General features: G+C 53.7%; 5 protein-coding genes across 5 annotated transcripts; 3 read left to right on the forward strand and 2 right to left on the reverse strand.

Annotated features, from left to right (window-relative positions):
* Positions 1-49: 49 nt before the first annotated feature.
* On the reverse strand, positions 50-1,061 carry TRIVIDRAFT_215509 (uncharacterized protein; the record flags this gene model as incomplete). Its single annotated transcript, XM_014104462.1, has 1 exon — positions 50-1,061. The coding sequence occupies one exon, from the start codon at positions 849-851 to the stop codon at positions 426-428; it is 426 nt and encodes a 141-aa protein (XP_013959937.1).
* A 2,387-nt stretch (positions 1,062-3,448) lies between these two features.
* Positions 3,449-5,133, reverse strand: TRIVIDRAFT_177741 (glycoside hydrolase family 76 protein; the record flags this gene model as incomplete). The annotated part of the gene is made up of 4 exons (XM_014104627.1): positions 3,449-4,104; positions 4,176-4,420; positions 4,486-4,965; positions 5,037-5,133. 4 exons carry the CDS (start codon positions 5,131-5,133, stop codon positions 3,544-3,546), a joined length of 1,383 nt encoding a protein of 460 aa, XP_013960102.1.
* Positions 5,134-7,334: 2,201 nt separating this feature from the next.
* TRIVIDRAFT_33251 (uncharacterized protein) lies at positions 7,335-8,597 on the forward strand (the record flags this gene model as incomplete). The annotated part of the gene is made up of 3 exons (XM_014104463.1): positions 7,335-7,416; positions 7,498-8,073; positions 8,143-8,597. 3 exons carry the CDS (start codon positions 7,335-7,337, stop codon positions 8,595-8,597), a joined length of 1,113 nt encoding a protein of 370 aa, XP_013959938.1.
* A 2,226-nt stretch (positions 8,598-10,823) lies between these two features.
* Positions 10,824-14,537, forward strand: TRIVIDRAFT_82096 (uncharacterized protein; the record flags this gene model as incomplete). Its single annotated transcript, XM_014104464.1, has 3 exons — positions 10,824-12,747; positions 12,826-13,325; positions 13,509-14,537. The coding sequence occupies 3 exons, from the start codon at positions 10,824-10,826 to the stop codon at positions 14,193-14,195; spliced, it is 3,111 nt and encodes a 1,036-aa protein (XP_013959939.1).
* A 1,138-nt stretch (positions 14,538-15,675) lies between these two features.
* On the forward strand, positions 15,676-16,553 carry TRIVIDRAFT_55083 (uncharacterized protein; the record flags this gene model as incomplete). The annotated part of the gene is made up of 3 exons (XM_014104465.1): positions 15,676-15,685; positions 15,716-16,204; positions 16,276-16,553. 3 exons carry the CDS (start codon positions 15,676-15,678, stop codon positions 16,551-16,553), a joined length of 777 nt encoding a protein of 258 aa, XP_013959940.1.
* Positions 16,554-16,559: the final 6 nt, after the last annotated feature.

Raw genomic sequence — 16,559 nt, forward strand, 5'->3', positions numbered from 1 at the left:
AATGGCGACAGACAGTGACAACATCAGGCAATAGAAGAAAGCAGAGATTGAGAAGCGAGTAGAATGGCTTTGCATTGATTTAGTATTATCAACTACATGTAATATATCTCTCAAGTAACTTTTCGTCCATTTCTCAAAGCACCATTCCGTGCTTGCTAGTTCCGCTCCAAAACTCCATCCAATTCAATTCCAGTGGCCCATAAACCGGGCGGGTATATTCGTAATCGTTAATCCATAACATCGACTTGGATGTTTTTGTTTTGTGTTGTTTATTGAAATCGCTCTCCCAAATATGTCCAGTTCCGTATCGTATCCTCTCAACGCCCGAGTTTTGTTGTTTTTTTTATCTTTTGTTCTTTGGTTTCTTCGAGTCCAGTTCCATCCTCAACCAACGCAGTAGAGTAGACATCATGACATCTTCTCTTCTACTTCCGTGAGAAAGTGCCGCTCACACGAGACGCCCACATCTTGGCCTTCTCGCTGACAGAACTCGCATCGCTGCCCGCGCTGGACACGCTGCTCGCATCGCTGGGCTTGCGGCCATAGACATTCCCCGCACCGCCGCGGCCGACGTGGCCTCGCAGCGGGTTCTGGTTGCCGGGGGTCTCGAGGGAGCGCAGCAGAGCGGGCTGCAGCTGGGCGGCCTGGTGGACGTTGCCTGCGCCGCCGATTCCGGAGAAGAAGCGCTGGTTGGGAAGCTGGCGCTGTGCTGAGGAGGATGAGGCGGAGGAGGATGAGGATGTGGGAGTGAGAGTTGAGGTGCGGAAGGTGTTGCCAGCGCCGCCGCGACCGGATCTGAAGTAGCTGGTCTGGGAGGGGGCTGATTCGGTGAAGACGTAGTTGACGGGCATTGTGTCGGTTGTTGTCTTGTATGAATTTGTATGAATATGACAAGATGTGGTGGTGGTGGTAGTGGTGGTGGTGGTGATCAAGTCAGTGTTGTGTATATGTGTGTATGTGTATGTGTGTATAAGTGTATCGGTTGTAGAGCAATTGGCAGCTGGAGCAGTTCCAATGACTTGCAATTCAAGCTTCAATTCAGAGCAATTCAGTAAATCTCGTCGTAGCCAAGCAAACAGACCACAATCACAATGGAGACTGCCTCCATCTTATACCTTGGTTCTCCCCAAATTACCAATTCCGCCATCAAGGTCACACAACCAGGCCCCCCCCCCCCCCATCGAACCTAAAACGCCAGAGTCACCAGACCCCAAAAGCCAACCGAGACTAATGACCAACGCAAAATGAATTTTTCAGCTTTTTTTCTTTTCCTTCTTTCTCCATCCTTCTGCTGTTGGCCGCAGCCCCCCTTGCCTTTGCCCTTTTTGCCCCTGGCTCCGCAGCACTGGTTCCGCAATGGATATTCCTGCTGATCCATTCCAGAACATCCCACCCAATCCCGTGCCGCTGCCAATTTTTTTTCTCGCTTTTTTTCTCGCTATGATTTTTTTTCCCTTCTCCCCCGCAAAACGCTATGCTCAAGCAGGGCTGGCCTGATGGGGCTGAGGAAAAGCCCTGGGCCCTTGCCACTACCTAATTTCCAAGCTTTTGTCGGCCACTCACGGCCGCTGGAGCTCCTCAGGTGGGCAATTCTGGGAGAGGGGGCCGCCCCTCGCGCCCATGCGTGATCCGAGTTGCTGTGTACGCGGGATATACTTGCCATTGCCACTTATTTAATATGGCTGCGAAGAGTATATGACAAGTACAAGCAACTTGGATGAGGTGGCCAGATCCGACACGGAGCTCAGCGAACTGGCCGCCCAGCGCCTTACAGCGGCCTTTGGCAACGTTCCAGGCCACCAAGTCCCCTGTAGCGCTGCGACGGAGCCTCTGGTGACCCGATGGCGTGCGTCACGCGGGCCCTTCAGCGAGTTTGTTGTAGGTAATGAGAATGCCCGAAGCGGCTTCGCTCTTTTTCTTGGCCAATTTTTCGCCAATTTTTTTTTTCCATCTCGTCTTCTGAGCTGTCAAGCTGTGCTGTTACCGTTGCAACGCAGGCAAAGGGCCGCGAGTAAGCAGAACGTGTCCAGTACGTACTGCACCTATGGCAACAAAATGTAACTCCTTTCACCATCTTACCTAATGCTCGTAATAATACGGTGTACTCACCCCCTCAATCCCATCCAAACAAATCCAGCCTCCAAACCACGAGGCCTGCAAATTTCATGCCCATCTACGTGCTCACTGAGGCCATCCAACGAGTCAATGATCCAATCCCTCTCTCTCTCCCATTACACCCAATTTCCCTGCCCAGACTTAGGTAAGCGTCAAACAATGTAGTGAAAAAACCAGTGAGTGGCTCGACACAGCAAGTGGCATCATCACGAGGTGCAATTGGGTTATTTTTTTTTTGCCTTCCATCTCTCTCTCCGCGGCCCTTGCGTCATTCCCGTGGCCACATGAGCAAAATGCAACGCAGCGGAAAAGCACCTCTCAGGGGCTTTTTTCACTACTATTCCCAGCATCTCGCTTCTTCGGCCCGGCGGCCATTACATCGCGAAATTTAATCCCGATTTTGTCAATCCCATCTTACTGCATCTTTTTTTTTCTCTTCTGTTTCTGCCGGCTTCTGCGAGCCTCTTGCTACGACATCACCTCGCCTGACCCTGGCATGACCCTGGCCTGAGGACCCCCGATCGGAGTCGCCATGCCGTGACGCATCGCTGGAAGCAGCCGGCATTCTTGCTTCTCTCGTCTTGACTAATACGAGCCATGACTCTTCGGCTCTGCTGACATCCAATGTTGAGCTGAAAAGATTCCAATCGACAATTGCACTCCCAATCCCAATTCCCGCCTGTGCATGCGTTTATGACGTATCGTTGACTGCACCGATTGGGGCTGCCGACGATCGCCCCTCTTCCGGCCTCATGACGGACAGGGAATTTCAGCGGCAACAGCCTTAACGGAGAGCATCTTGCCGGCTGATGCCGATGCCAACGGCGGATGCATCGTTACATTGGCATGATTCGATGCCACTACGAGCGTACAATCTGCGCAAGGTTCATATTTCCAAAGCTAAAAAAAAAGAATTGCCGTTCCATCGTGAGGTTACTATATTCGTCACTATCCTAGACGGTCATATCCTCAGCCCTATTCCATCACTCATCCCGGCATCATCGACGCTCATCATCACTCATCTGCTCCATCCAACACCCCAAAGGGTCGATATTTATCTTGCCATCTAGCAGATATCAAAAACAGTGTTGCCCCTCCCCCCGTCCTCGGTCGACTGCGGTTGTACACTCCAAGTACCGAAGGCTACCCCGAGGACCATCATGAAGAGGAGCAGAAGAAGAAGAAACAAAAACGTGACAAAAGAAGTAATAAAAAGACAAATGCTAGATGATCCCAGTAAACGTACATTCCAACGCCGAATAGCAAGCAAAGTCGTAAAAGTGCTACCAGTCCGCCCCCTGAATAGCCAACCCAAACACCATACAAGGAGTCTAGCCAACCATCGGCTGTCACAGACCCGTCATAAGTTTTAAAGAGTTTTTGTCAAAAGAAATGAAATTGTCCATGCGGGAAAAGGTGCGAGCCAGCTTACGGGCCCAGACTCATCCAGGCAAGCCCTGTACATAGGGACCCGATGATGACGATTGTGACAATGCCCGCCCCGGCCCTGTCGCCCGCTGTCACAGGCGTCAGTGGCCGCTGGAAACTGTTTGGTTTGCTGCCGGCGTTGGGGTTGCCCTGGGATGTACCACCCGTGCTGTTGGTAACGGGAACATGGGCCTGGCCGATGAGGAGCGACGACACAGCGCCCACGACGTTCATCTCTTGACCTGCTCCGGTTCTGCCGTCGTATTTGCCCGTGTTCCACTTGATTCCGCACTGGCGCCCCAGGGCACCGCCTGTGCATTGCTTGACGGCTGCTTGCGCAGATGTCTTGAGAATGGGCAGGATTTTGGGGGCCAGGAAAGGAGCCAGCTGCGTCGTCGTGGCATACCATCGGTGGAGGTAGCCCTTGAAGGATACCATGTCGGTGGTGCAAGTGTTGACGCCCTCGCACGACGGCTCGTATGCGATGCCGTTGGGGAAAAAGGTCTCGAGGCCGTGGTCAACCAGCTTCTGGAGTCTTGTCTTCCATACGGCACTGTTGGTCTGCCGAAGGGTCAGCTGTTGAACTCCAAAACAAGGAGCATTTGTGAGCATGAGCATAAAGGGGAACTCACATGGTTGTACATGTATGCTGTGCCGAGAACCCAAACCGCGCTGTTGTACGAAAATTCGGCCTTGTTGATTTGAGTGCAGTTGTTTGACACGTCCGCGCCGTCGTAGATGGCATACGTTGAATTATCCAAGAATCCTATCTGAACCATCCAGTCCCATGTCTTCTCAGCCCAGTCGGAGTACGTCGTGTTGCCGGTGTAGCGGGCCAGGCGCGCTCCCAAATTGAAGAAACAGCCATTGGCAATACCTAAGGAGTGGTTAGCCACCATCACGATGCATGCTCCGGCAAACTCGACATGAGGTCGCGCTTACTGTTCTTGTAGCTGTATCCGGGATTGGTTGGGGGAATCTGCCAGCGGATACCGCCGCCGCAGGTGCCGTCGTGGCGCTCGGGACTGGCCTGGGTGTTGAAGACTCCCTGCGCCAGAGCCAACCAACCGGGTTTATCAGCGGGAGGATTGGGGAACTTTTCCTCGGCGGCGAGCATGGCTGTCATGCCCCAGAAGCCTTGATCATCATTTCCCAGCGAGAGAGTGACGTTGGGGGGTTGGAAGTCGTCGTCAGGGCCCGTCTGCCACTGTATGGCTTGCATGATGAGGTCGTTGTAAGTGCTGTCGTTGGTCAAGTACCAGTAATCGATCAGCGTCCCCCACATGGCACCGCCTTCCCACCAGTAGTAGTCACCAGCAGGAGGTGGTCCGGGAAGAATTCCTGGCGTCTGGCCAGACTCGTTTCCGTGATAGTATTGAAGCATATCCCATGCGACAGTGGCTGCTGTTTTCTTAATGTCGCCTAACGAGGAGCAGGGAAGAATCGCATTAGCCATGAGCACCATCAAGACGGAGAGGACGGCGCATGCTCACTATTTGAGGCAATAGAGAACGGGCTCTGCTGTGCGACAGCCATGTCTGTCACAGAGAGAAGGGCGGCCATGGCGCCCGGCCGAAAGAAGGATTTCATGATGTCGACGCCAGGTTTTACAGGTCAACAACGGCGCTTCGTCGAGGTGTCAACCGAAGCATAAGAATCCAGCGAGCGCGAAATCGAGCGAAAGGGTGGTCGTGCGATGTGTTTCGTTTCGCTTCGGTTGCGTGAGGGTGAGATGTGGATGCTGACGTCTACAATCCAGTCGGGTAACGAGGGAAAAAAAAAAAATAACTAGAGCGAGCGAGGGAGGAAGCGAGAGTCGATGGAGGGCGGTTCCTCGGCTGCGGACTCGCAAGCGTTGCAGAGCGAGCGAGCAGAAGATGAAGGAACGCACGATGTTGGAAAGAGGATGAAAACGAGTGAGAATGAGAGTGAGCCGGCACACCGGGAAACGGCACAAGATGTCCAGGGTGGCCGCGTCAAACAAAAAGTGTGTGTTTGGTTGTCACTTGGGAAGAGCAAGAGTACGAGGATGAAGACGTGAGGTGTGAGAACTGGGGACTAAACTGGAGCAGTGGCGCAAAAAATGGCGATGGGCTGGCGCTACGTGCTGGAGGGAAGCAGGATTGGCATGTTGATGTGACGCTGGGAGGTACCGCCGGCGCTCATGACGCGTGCAGAGATACATGCATATACATACATGGCGGTTGGCCGGTTAAAATGAGCAGCAGCAGAATTTGAGCTCATCACTGCTACGGGACAGCCTACAGGGAAAACATACTTCTGCGTGGTGAGATTGCTTCCTCGTAAACAGCGCCAGCCACCGGGGAATTCGTCAACCGAGGAATTCATCAGGGAAGTGGCCTCGCCCAACAGTAGTCGAAATACGGGCATAATGCGGAGGAGCATGGGCCAGCGATGCGATACGATATGCGCAAGATTGCATCCATGGGGGGGCCCAAGCGCCCGAGTTGGCGATTCTTTGCCTGGCTGCATTGCCGTATCTGGCAGCTGGGCGGGCGACTTGGAGGGACTTGGAGGGAGCAGACAGAATACGAAGGCCCGGAATTATGGAGTTGCTCTGCTTGTGGCCCATACAAATGACGGCAGCGTCGATGCAATGCTATGTATGTATGAGTGATGGTTCATTTTCATTTGGGGCGCATGTACGAGTATTATTGGCCGGGCCTACCTATTTTTGGAGACGGCCCGTTTGAGGGAGGTACTTTGTGCAAAGTACCGGTAAGCAAACATGGAGGCTCTCTCGTCTTATCATCCTCGCCCATCACACTGAACCCAGCAAAAAAGGCGTCAGCAGGCGATGGTTAGTTCCCTATGCGCCTCCAAATCAATCAGTCAACGTCTGCAGTAGTCACGATATATGCCAGCCATCGTCGTCGAGTGATCTCTTGGCCTTTTCTTGGCCCGCTCAAGCCCGCTGCCACGAGATCTCGCCAAGCGTGGCGCACCTGATTTGCTGCCCTGATCCCACTTGGGGTCCGCCATGCCTCAAGGGTTCCTGCGCCTCTGGCTTTTTAGGCTGGGGCTAGAGCATCCATCTGGGATTTTTGGTGGGAGGAGTCTGTGCTCAAGTGATGCTGCGAGTCCTTCTACAGGTACTTTGGTTAGGGCGTAGAGTAACGCGTAACGTTATGTACTGCCTTATCTTAGTAAGTGCAGTATAATAGCTTCACCTCACTTATAGCGTACAAGTACCTCAGAACAGATGGATTCCATACCTGCGACAACAAATGAATCGCCTTGGCCATATACGCAACCAACGCGACAATAGCCTCAATGTAAATCTGCAGCATTTCTGCACTCAATAAATAAGTCCCCATTGCTGACATGGAAATCCGCCATCAATCATCCAGCATGCCGGTGGCCGTTCCAGACCATCGGGCCGCCGATATTCCGGTCGCAACTCCTTCGGCCAATCATCGTCGCCCTTGGCACCTGGGAAGCGAATTGGAGACGTGTCCAGCTGTGGTTTCTCAGCTGTTGATGCCATCAAACCGGTGCTTCACATGCGCCGCTGCCCGCCACGCCTTGGAAAGGACTTGGTTGAGGCCGAATCGTGATTTCGACATTGCGTACGCCTCCATTGGATCGAATTGAGCCGTTAGAGTGCGCGGGTCGACAAAGCTGCAGGTTCCCTGGAATGAGGTAGCCATCGACCAGCTGTAGCTTCTCTCTTCTCTCTTGCCTGCTCTTTTGCTTCATCTCGCCTCTTTAAATGACAATTTCAATCTTTTGAACAATAGACATCTCCTACAGAATCACCAATTCCCAAAATGGACGGGTTTGAAAAGTCGGGCTTGAATGAGGATGACTTTGGCGCAAAGGGCGGCATCGTCAGCGCCTTTGATGCATTCCGTACGACTTGACCCTCCGAGCTATATCGTAGCTCTACATTGCCTGCCCTCGAATCGCGTACGCTAACTCTTTCTGCTGCAGCCAAGTCAAAACCTCAGTATGTGACAAAGACGTCAGGTGGCGGCAAATGGACTGTCGCTATGCTCCTCATCTCCTCCATCTTCCTGTGGACTGAGATAGGCCGTTGGTGGCGCGGCGCCGAGCATCACACGTTTGCCGTCGAAAAGGGCATTGGGCATGACATGCAGGTCAACCTCGACATCGTCGTCAAGATGGACTGTGATGACCTTCATATCAACGTCCAGGACGCATCGGGCGATCGCATTCTGGCTGGAGACAAGCTGAACCGCGATGCCACAACCTGGCACCAGTGGGTCGACGGAAAGGGCATGCACAGGCTCGGCAAGAGTGAAAACGGCAAGTTGGATACTGGTGAAGGTTGGCTCGCCGCGCACGACGAGGGCTTTGGCGAGGAGCATGTTCACGACATTGTGGCTCTTAGTCGAAAGAAGGCAAAATGGGCAAAGACGCCGTCGCCCAAGGGCAGGCCTGACAGTTGCCGCATGTATGGCAGCCTGGACTTGAACAGGGTGCAGGGCGATTTTCATATTACGGCCAGAGGACATGGTTATGGTGGCCAGCACTTGGACCATGATAGTAAGTGTTTCTTATCTTACCTTCTTTGCTTGTCATTGTTAATGATGTTTTCTAACTCACTGCGCTTAGAATTCAACTTCTCCCACATCATCTCGGAAATGTCCTACGGCCCCTTTTACCCGTCGCTGGTCAACCCCCTCGATCGTACTGTCAACTCCGCGATTGTCCACTTTCACAAATTCCAGTACTATCTCTCCGTCGTCCCCACCGTCTATCTCGCCAACAACAGGATCGTCAACACGAACCAGTACGCCGTCACGGAGCAGAGCAAGACCATCTCGGACCACCAAGTCCCCGGCATCTTCTTCAAGTACGACATCGAGCCCATCATGCTGAGCGTCGAAGAGTCCCGCGATGGGTTCTTTACCTTTTTGGTCAAGATTGTCAACATTTTCAGCGGAGTCATGGTGGCTGGCCACTGGGGGTTTACGCTGAGCGACTGGGTGCGCGAGGTCATTGGCAAGAGGCGGCGAAGCAACGGCGGCATTGGTGTTTTGGGCAGCAAGCACGGATTTGATGAGTAGAAGTTGCTAGGCGTGGTGTATGTGGATTCAAAATCACCAGATTGGGTCAAAACGAGGCGTAGTTGGTGCATGGTCTTTCTTTTTTGGGGCATCTTGATTGGTATCTTCATTTTACTTATATGGCACTTTGGGCGGGTTTGAGCGGTTCTACACCGAGAGCAACAAGGCCGTAACATAGCAGCATACATACCTTGCAGACATGACATAGAAAATCGGATTTCCAGGATTCTACACCTTGTATCCAATAAACGGCGACAGAGTTGTGACCAGGTGGCATCTCGGAGCCAACATCGGCTTCCCGGGTGACTTGTTCGGCTTCCATCTGTAAGGGGCAGCGGGCTATGGCACAAACGCCGTTGGGCTCATCCACCGGCTCTCCGGTAGGCTGAATGACACGTCTCAGGACATGCAAGGCCGCTGCCAATGATAATACCGGTAGTAATACGGAGTACTGGTAGTAATACTGGTAGTAATACTAGTAGGGCGCAAGATCCGGTAGTGCACAGTTAATCAGCAGGCGGGCTTGGGGGCGCATCGGCAATGGCCGAGAGAGGCTCCACGAGTCGATGCGGCACTTGCTTTCTTCTTTTCCCTTCCTTTTCCCTCGGTGATGCGTCGACGGTGGCTAGGCTTGCTAGGTATGCAACTATTCTGTGCATAACACTGATGGATGCAAAATCCGGGCATCTACTGGGTGGATTTAGTGGGCTGCTGGAAGCGACAGGCCTAAAACGGGGCGATGACGACATTCCCGCCCAGCCCAGCACTTTTCCCCTCCTCGCCAACAGCTTCCCTGCCATTTTTTTCTTTTGCCCCTCTGCTTGTCCAGGAACCAGGACGGACTCCTCCGTTCCAGTAGAAAATAGAAGAAGGCTTGAGGGGCGTTTTAGCGCGGAACGGCGCGAGGCGAGGACAGAAGACGGACGGACTCAAACTCTCTCTCAGAGCGACAAGCAACAAGCAACAAGCAGCAAGGCGACCGATCGGGTAAATGAAACCTGGACGTCACACTTGGTCGCAGCGCCGTTTCGCTTGTCCCTGATCCATGACGTTGGGTGCAGCGCAACACAACTTGCCAGGGCGGGACACCCAGCGAGCGAGGGGGAGGGGCACAGAGAGCAAAAGAGACAGAGAGAAAAAGAAGAGTGAGGCTGAGACGGTGTCACCGCAGATGCTGAATCGGGTGGTGCTGGGCTCTCGCCGTCTGCGACAGTTGGCGCCCTCGTGGATGCAAGAGTCCGACTACTGAGGCCCCGCGCCACGCTTCTGCCTGGTCACAAGGCGGTGCTCGTTTCTTCCAGATTCATGCAGGTGACCAACCAGGACTGGGTGTTGTGTTTGTTGAGGGGGGTGAGGGCACGAATGCACAGAGTGGGAGGGGGGGCCAAGAGGCCAAGAGGCCAAGAGCGAGGAAACGATCAGTAACAGGCGTACCGTGTTGGGATGCACTGTGGGATGGATGGGGAGGAGAGGGGAGGGAGAGAGGGAGAGAGAGGCGCTGTTCGCTGTCTGTTGTTGGGAGATTTGAGGATGATGGTGATGGTGACGATGGCGATGTGATATGATATGCCGTTAAGGGATGACACGAGCGACGAGACATGACAAGACAAGCCCAGTCAAGTCAAGACAAGTCAAGACACCACAACGCACGAAACCGAGCAACTGCGAGATGTCCGAGCTGACAGGCCGACATGACATGACCCGGGCACAGACGACTGCAGCTGCAGAAATCACAGCTTCGCCTAGCCTTGCCAGGGCCCTGTCTAGCCTCCCCGTTAGCTGGCTCACAAGGCCTCAAGTCAGCAGCCCACCTTGGGCCAGCTTCTGCTCTCCCAATGAAACATCGTCATCAGCTGCCCACCGCGAAGAGGCCCGCTATTGGTACTGTCCTGACGTTATCCTGCTCCTCCGTCGGTGCCGCCTCGACACCCAAAAGCCCTATTACAGCAGGGGTTCCTGCGACTCTTCTGCGTCATATCCTTTGCCTTCCCACACACAATCGTTACCCCTCCTTGTGCTCTTCAGCCTCTTGGGATCCTTTACTGTTTTTACTGTGTCCCTCTGGTTGCCTGGCTGCCTTTTCTCTTCCCGCCTCATCGCCCGGTACCTTTAGCTCTTCCAAGAGTGACGTCTACAGCAGCAGAAGCAGCAGACAAAAGATAGACACTGTGAGAGACAGCGAGAGAGAGAGAGTTAGGCAGAGATAGGCTGTGTTGGGCTGGAGAAATGGCCGACTATAGAACCACCCGGGTCTATCGAGAACGCCGCGAAAGTGATTCTGACGACGAGCGCTTCAAAACCACCACCGTCACCCGATACAAGGTCAACCAACCTCGAATAGAACGATACGACCGCACTGAAAAGTTTATTGAGATGGACGAGGAACGACGCTCGCGCTACTCCGGTCCCGCGGAGCGGACCAACGACTTTGTAGAGTATGAGCGGAGAGAGCGCTATGTCCCCGACAGGCCGCGCTCAGCCATCGATGTTGACGGCGACCGCACTCGTACCGTCTACTACGAGCGAGATGTTGAACGCCGCGAGCCGGACCGTGACTGGGAGAGACGCCCCCGCCATCATGAAGAAGATGTACGGGTCGAAAAGAGGGTTGAGGAACGCTTCGACGATAACCACGGCCACGAGGTTGAGCGCTATCGCAAGGAAACCGAGTACTACAGAGAGCCAGAGCATTCTTCACCTGTTGTTGTGCGCCAGCGCGCCCCGGACCAGAAAATCATTGTCCAGGAAGCGCCCCCGCAGCAGATAGTCATCCCCAGACAGGACCCCAGCATTATCGTGCTCAGGGAGAGAGAGGGTGATCGAGAGGTCGCCCGTGTTCCCTACGACGAAGAGTATTACTACCGCCATGAACGGAGAGAAGTCGGTAAGGGTGATCGAGACCGCCGCCAGCGCCGCCGCGATGACTACCACAGCGACGAGGATGACTATTACTACTCTCGTCGCACCGTTCGCCGCGAGCGCAGCCAGAGCGCGGACCACCACCACAAGCGCCACCTCGCCGAGGGTGCCCTTGCCGGCGCTGGCATCACTGCTTTGCTTTCAAGTCGCCCCAATGAGTACGGAGAGATTGATGAGCACCGTGGCAAGAAGGTTCTCGCCGGTGCTGCTCTGGGAGCTCTTGGAACCGAGGCCCTCAGGCGAGCCCACAGCGCATACGAGGACCGCTGGGGAGATGGCGACGAATCCCCTGATCGCCATTCCGCTCTCAAAAAGGGTCTCGGCATTGCGGCAGTTGCTCTCGCTGCGGCCGGAGCGGTCAAGTACCACCAGGCCAGCAAGGCCGAAAAGGAGGAGAGGCGTCGGGGCCGAAGCCGAAACAGAGGCCACTATTCCTCCGGCGATGACTACTCCTCCTCCCGCTCTCGCTCGCGCCGACCCAGCCGCAAGCGCAGCCTTTCGACCTTGGCCAAGGCCGCCGTCGGAACCGCCGCCGCCGCTGGTATCGTCAAGCATTTCCGCGACAAGTCAAAGTCGCGATCCAAGTCACGACATGGAAGCAGATCTCGCAGCAAGTCCGTGCTTCGGCGTGGCGCTGAGCTTGCCGGCGCCGCGGCCGCTGCTGGCATAGCCGGCAAGGTGTGGAAGGACCACCACGATAAGAAGAAGGAGAGAGAGAGAGAGGCTTCGACCTCTCGTGGATTCGACGACGACGATCGTGATTATGATAGGCGTGACTCTCCCAGCAGAAGCAGGAGCAGGAGTAGGAGCAGGTCGAGGGCCAGATCCCTTTATTCCGACGCCGCGGCTGATCCTGGGCTAGGCTTGATTGAGTACGGGCATGATCCCCTACCACCCGATCCGCGCTCTCCCACCGGCCAAGGATATGAATCCGAGGCCGAGGAGAGGCGACGAAACCGACGGAGAAGACGTGAAAGAGACCCTTCTTCTTCTTCTGGATCCGACGAAGAGAGGAAGCGGAGCAGGAGTAAGCTACGAGACATGGCTGCCGCAGGCGCAGCGGCAGCTGGAATTAAAGAGTACAAGGACCGCAAGGACAAAGAGAAGAAGGCAAAAGAAGAAGAGAGGCGGGAGGAGAGAAGAGAGGAGCGGAGAGAGGAAAGGAGAGAAGAGAGAAGAGAGAGGCGCTCGAAGGAGAGGCGCTCAAGGGAGCGCGATGAACAAGGACAACGTGAGAATCCCCCCAAACCCTCATAGCCGGGGCAGCTGGCTGTCTGTAAACGATAACTTACTTTTGAGCTTTGTACAGGCTTCCCCGAGGTCCCTCCAAACGGAGGTTTCTTTGATCAAAACAGGCCGCACTCCCCCCCAACTGCCTCTGGCGGTGCCTACTATCCCCATCCCCCCTACCCCATGACTCCGGGATCGAGCACTCCCGGAAACGGCCCCCCTCCTACCAGTGTTCCGCCTCCCCCTGGCGTTCCACCTCCTGCCAGTGTTCCACCTCCACCTGGCGTTCCGCCGCCAGTTGGAGTTCCGCCGCGAGACCACAACTACACGCCGTATACTGACCCCAACGTGCCTCCGCCTCGGGACTATCATCCCTACGTGCCACAAGACTATCATGTGTATGCGCCCCCGCCTCCACCGGCCGGTCCTCCGCCACCCTCTGGACCGCCTCCTGCCAACTTCTCCGGAGTGCCCGGTTACGCACCGCCGCCAGCTGGTCCGCCTCCTTCGGGTCCGGCACCTCCACCCGGACCTCCTCCTGCAGGGCCACCAGTGGGCGGTGACTTCCCGCATGATCAAGTGAGTGACCTCTCCAGAAACAACAGTCTGCCTGATCACAAGGGTGGACAACATGAGGGTGCGTTTGAATCGTACTTTTGTGCGGGACTGCCTTGATTTCTTTTTTGATGGGGATTGTCGAGAGGAAACGCTATTCGTCGAAGCTAACGTGTAGAACTAGAGGCCTTAAAACCGCTTAAACAGCTACCGCCACCTCGCATTGAGATACCCCCAGTCGTGTTACCTCTTCGTAGGAGAAAGTCTGTGTCGTTTGGACCGCTTTCTCCGACGAGCTCTAAGACAATGGAGAGGCATAAAAAGGAGCATGACAGCAAGTCCGAATCAGACAGCTCCGGGTCTGAGGACGACAGGCACCGTGAGAATCAATTTAAGCGGTCGAGCCGCCACCGTCGACTATCATCTGACACAACCCACGACCGCTCTCCCAATCGCGATGGCGAGGGCAGACATCGGAGACATCATCACTCAGATTCAGACGACGATGTTGAAGATTTACCTGATCGTTTCGACTCGCATGGAAAACCACTGGATGGCGGACGTCACGGCAAGAACCGCTTGGTTACGAGAAGCGGCGAGTTTCACCGTCCAGCACAGAAACCTGGCGGCTTGGATATCCACGGCGGATGGCAGCTTGGCGGAACTGACCCTGAGCAAATCGAAAAACTGGTGAGAAACGTGACAGGGGCTCTGGAGGGGCGGCGCAGCTGGGTGAGTGTGATTGGGGAGGTGCTTGGTGGTGACATGCTGGGACAGTTGGCGGGACCGTTGGCGGGAGTAATTCAACAAGGTGGAGGAGCGGGAGAGGGGAGGCGCAGAGAGATTGAGGACGACGATGAGGATAGGGAGAGGAGACACAAGAGACGGAGATGATGGGTGATGATTTGATGATGATGACGACTCTGATGACGATATATTTCTTATTTGTTTTGTGTCGATGTCATGTCTCTTCTCTTTTTTTTTTCGTTCAAATTACGTTATGATTGATGAAATGTTTTTCCTTTTAATTTATATATTGGGTACAAGAGATGATGGGCAAAGTATGGTTTTGTCTTGTTTTGTTTTTTGTCAAATGTATAGAAAAGAAGCGAGTGCTTATGATTGTCTTGATGAATTTTGATGATGTGCGGGGATTTAATGAGATAGAGATTGGATGAAGAGAATGGTCATTTTTTCTTCTTCCTTTTCTTTTTTTTAATGAATTGCGCTTATTTTACCTTCTATTTTGATGAATGACGTGTATGCTATGATAGCATTTATTGAAAGACTGTGTCTGTGGATGAAATTGAATGCGTGAAGTAGAAGTTTGTATTCAGGATCTAGGGTATGTCTGTCTGTCTGTCTTTGTTGTGAGTGCTGTTAATTCGCTGCAACCTCAGCTGCCAGAATCACACACCCTCACTGAGGACGGCGAGAAGAAAAAAAGTCAACGAAAAAGTTCAAAAAGAGAAATCTGTCTCCGATACTGGGAATCGAACCCAGGGCTGCTCGGTTCAAGTAATGAGAGCGAGCGATGTTAGCCACTACACCATATCGGATTTGTGTGATTTTGTTGAGTGACGTTCGACGAGGAATCAATAGAATATCCAGGTTCTGGCTTAACCAGCCCCCTCTAACAAGCTGCGTATCTGTCCAATACAATACACATAAAAATACAAGTAAAAGTCCTAGACTTATAAGCAACGATGAATCATCGCCAATGAATCAAGTACATATGACAGCACAGCCTCGTCAAGCCCCAACTCACACCGCTGCCCAAAAGCTTCAAACACGTATCTTTTTTTCAGCCCGATTCAACAATACATCAGCATTTTTAATTTGTCCTCTCCTTTTATGCAAAACAAATGCCATCCATACAGCCCGTCTCACCGGAACTGCTCCGCCGCGCTGCCAGGCATCCTTGCGGTCGGAGAATTTCGCCCTCAAGGCAACAGGATGACTGCACTGCCCCGTTCACGTTCTTTTGCGCAGAGGACAGAATTCCTGTTGAATGAATCATAAATAACCTTTTCCTTTTTCGCTGTTATCGATTATGCCACTTGGCCGTAAGATTCTGATTATTTGTCTCGTCTGATATTAACAACAGTGAAGTATATAAACGGTGACCCGTGCCTTTTGTCTTCAGGGATTGGGATTGATCAATAATTGGTGCCTGTTAAGAGCCGCAGATTTAGGATTTAGGCAAACACAGCCAGTCCGCGGTCAGAACTACGGTGAAGCCCCATTTTGTTTTCAGCCTCCAATCGTGAATTTCTATTATATATACGCTACGCGGAAATACACTATGCTTTCCAGGCTCTTCAAATCCAACTCTTCCACAGCGGCAGCAGCATCTGCAAAGCCATCCGACAACATGTCCGCCAGTCGATCTGCAAGCGGCTTCATCCGCGTAGACTATACGTCCAATCCCGTTGACATTGCCGAAACATTTCTCACCGGTCCAGCCACCGATCCTGTCACATTCTATCCCGTGCCGTGGAAGCAATCCAAGGTGCCGGAATACTCTAAATGCAAGGCCTGGATCCTCGACAATGTCCTCTCCCGGGAAGAGTGCAACCAGCTGATTGCCTATGCCGAGGAGTCGGCGCCGCGCGAGAAGCCGGAGGATTCGCCTTGGAGACCCGCTCTTATAAGCGTTGCGCCCGGAGTGGAAACTCGGGCTACAGGCTATCGTAACAGTGACCGAATCATCTGGGACAACCAGCTTCTCGTGGATCGACTATGGGATCGTTGTGCTCAGGCTGAGGGGCTGCAAGAGCTCGTTGCCACAGCCCCGTGCCCAAGGCCTGACCATAGGCACAACAGAAAGGGCACATGGAAGTTTGAAAGGCTAAACGAGCGAATGCGCTTCCTCAAGTACACTCCTGGCCAGTTCTTTAGGCGTAAGTAAAACAAATTCGAAACATGCTCTACCTCCTCCCGCCGGTTTTCAGCAGCTAACATGTCATCTCAGCGCATTGTGACGCGGCGTACCGAGCCGACAACCCTGACGGCCCCATTCTAGAGACATATTATACCGTGCATCTCTACCTCAATGACGAAGGCCTAGTCGGCGGTGCAACCTCCTTTTTGTCGCGTGATAGGACGATGCGCCTAGATGTCAACCCCAAGGCGGGCAGCGTCCTCATCTTCCAACATCCCCTACTGCTACACGAGGGAGCGGAGGTAATCCAAGGAACCAAGTATACCATGAGGACGGAGATCATGTATCGGTGGGTGGACGATGCCTAAGTTGAG

This window comes from Trichoderma virens (assembly GCF_000170995.1).
Source record: "Trichoderma virens Gv29-8 chromosome Unknown TRIVIscaffold_3, whole genome shotgun sequence".
Taxonomy (NCBI): Eukaryota; Fungi; Ascomycota; class Sordariomycetes; order Hypocreales; family Hypocreaceae; genus Trichoderma; species Trichoderma virens.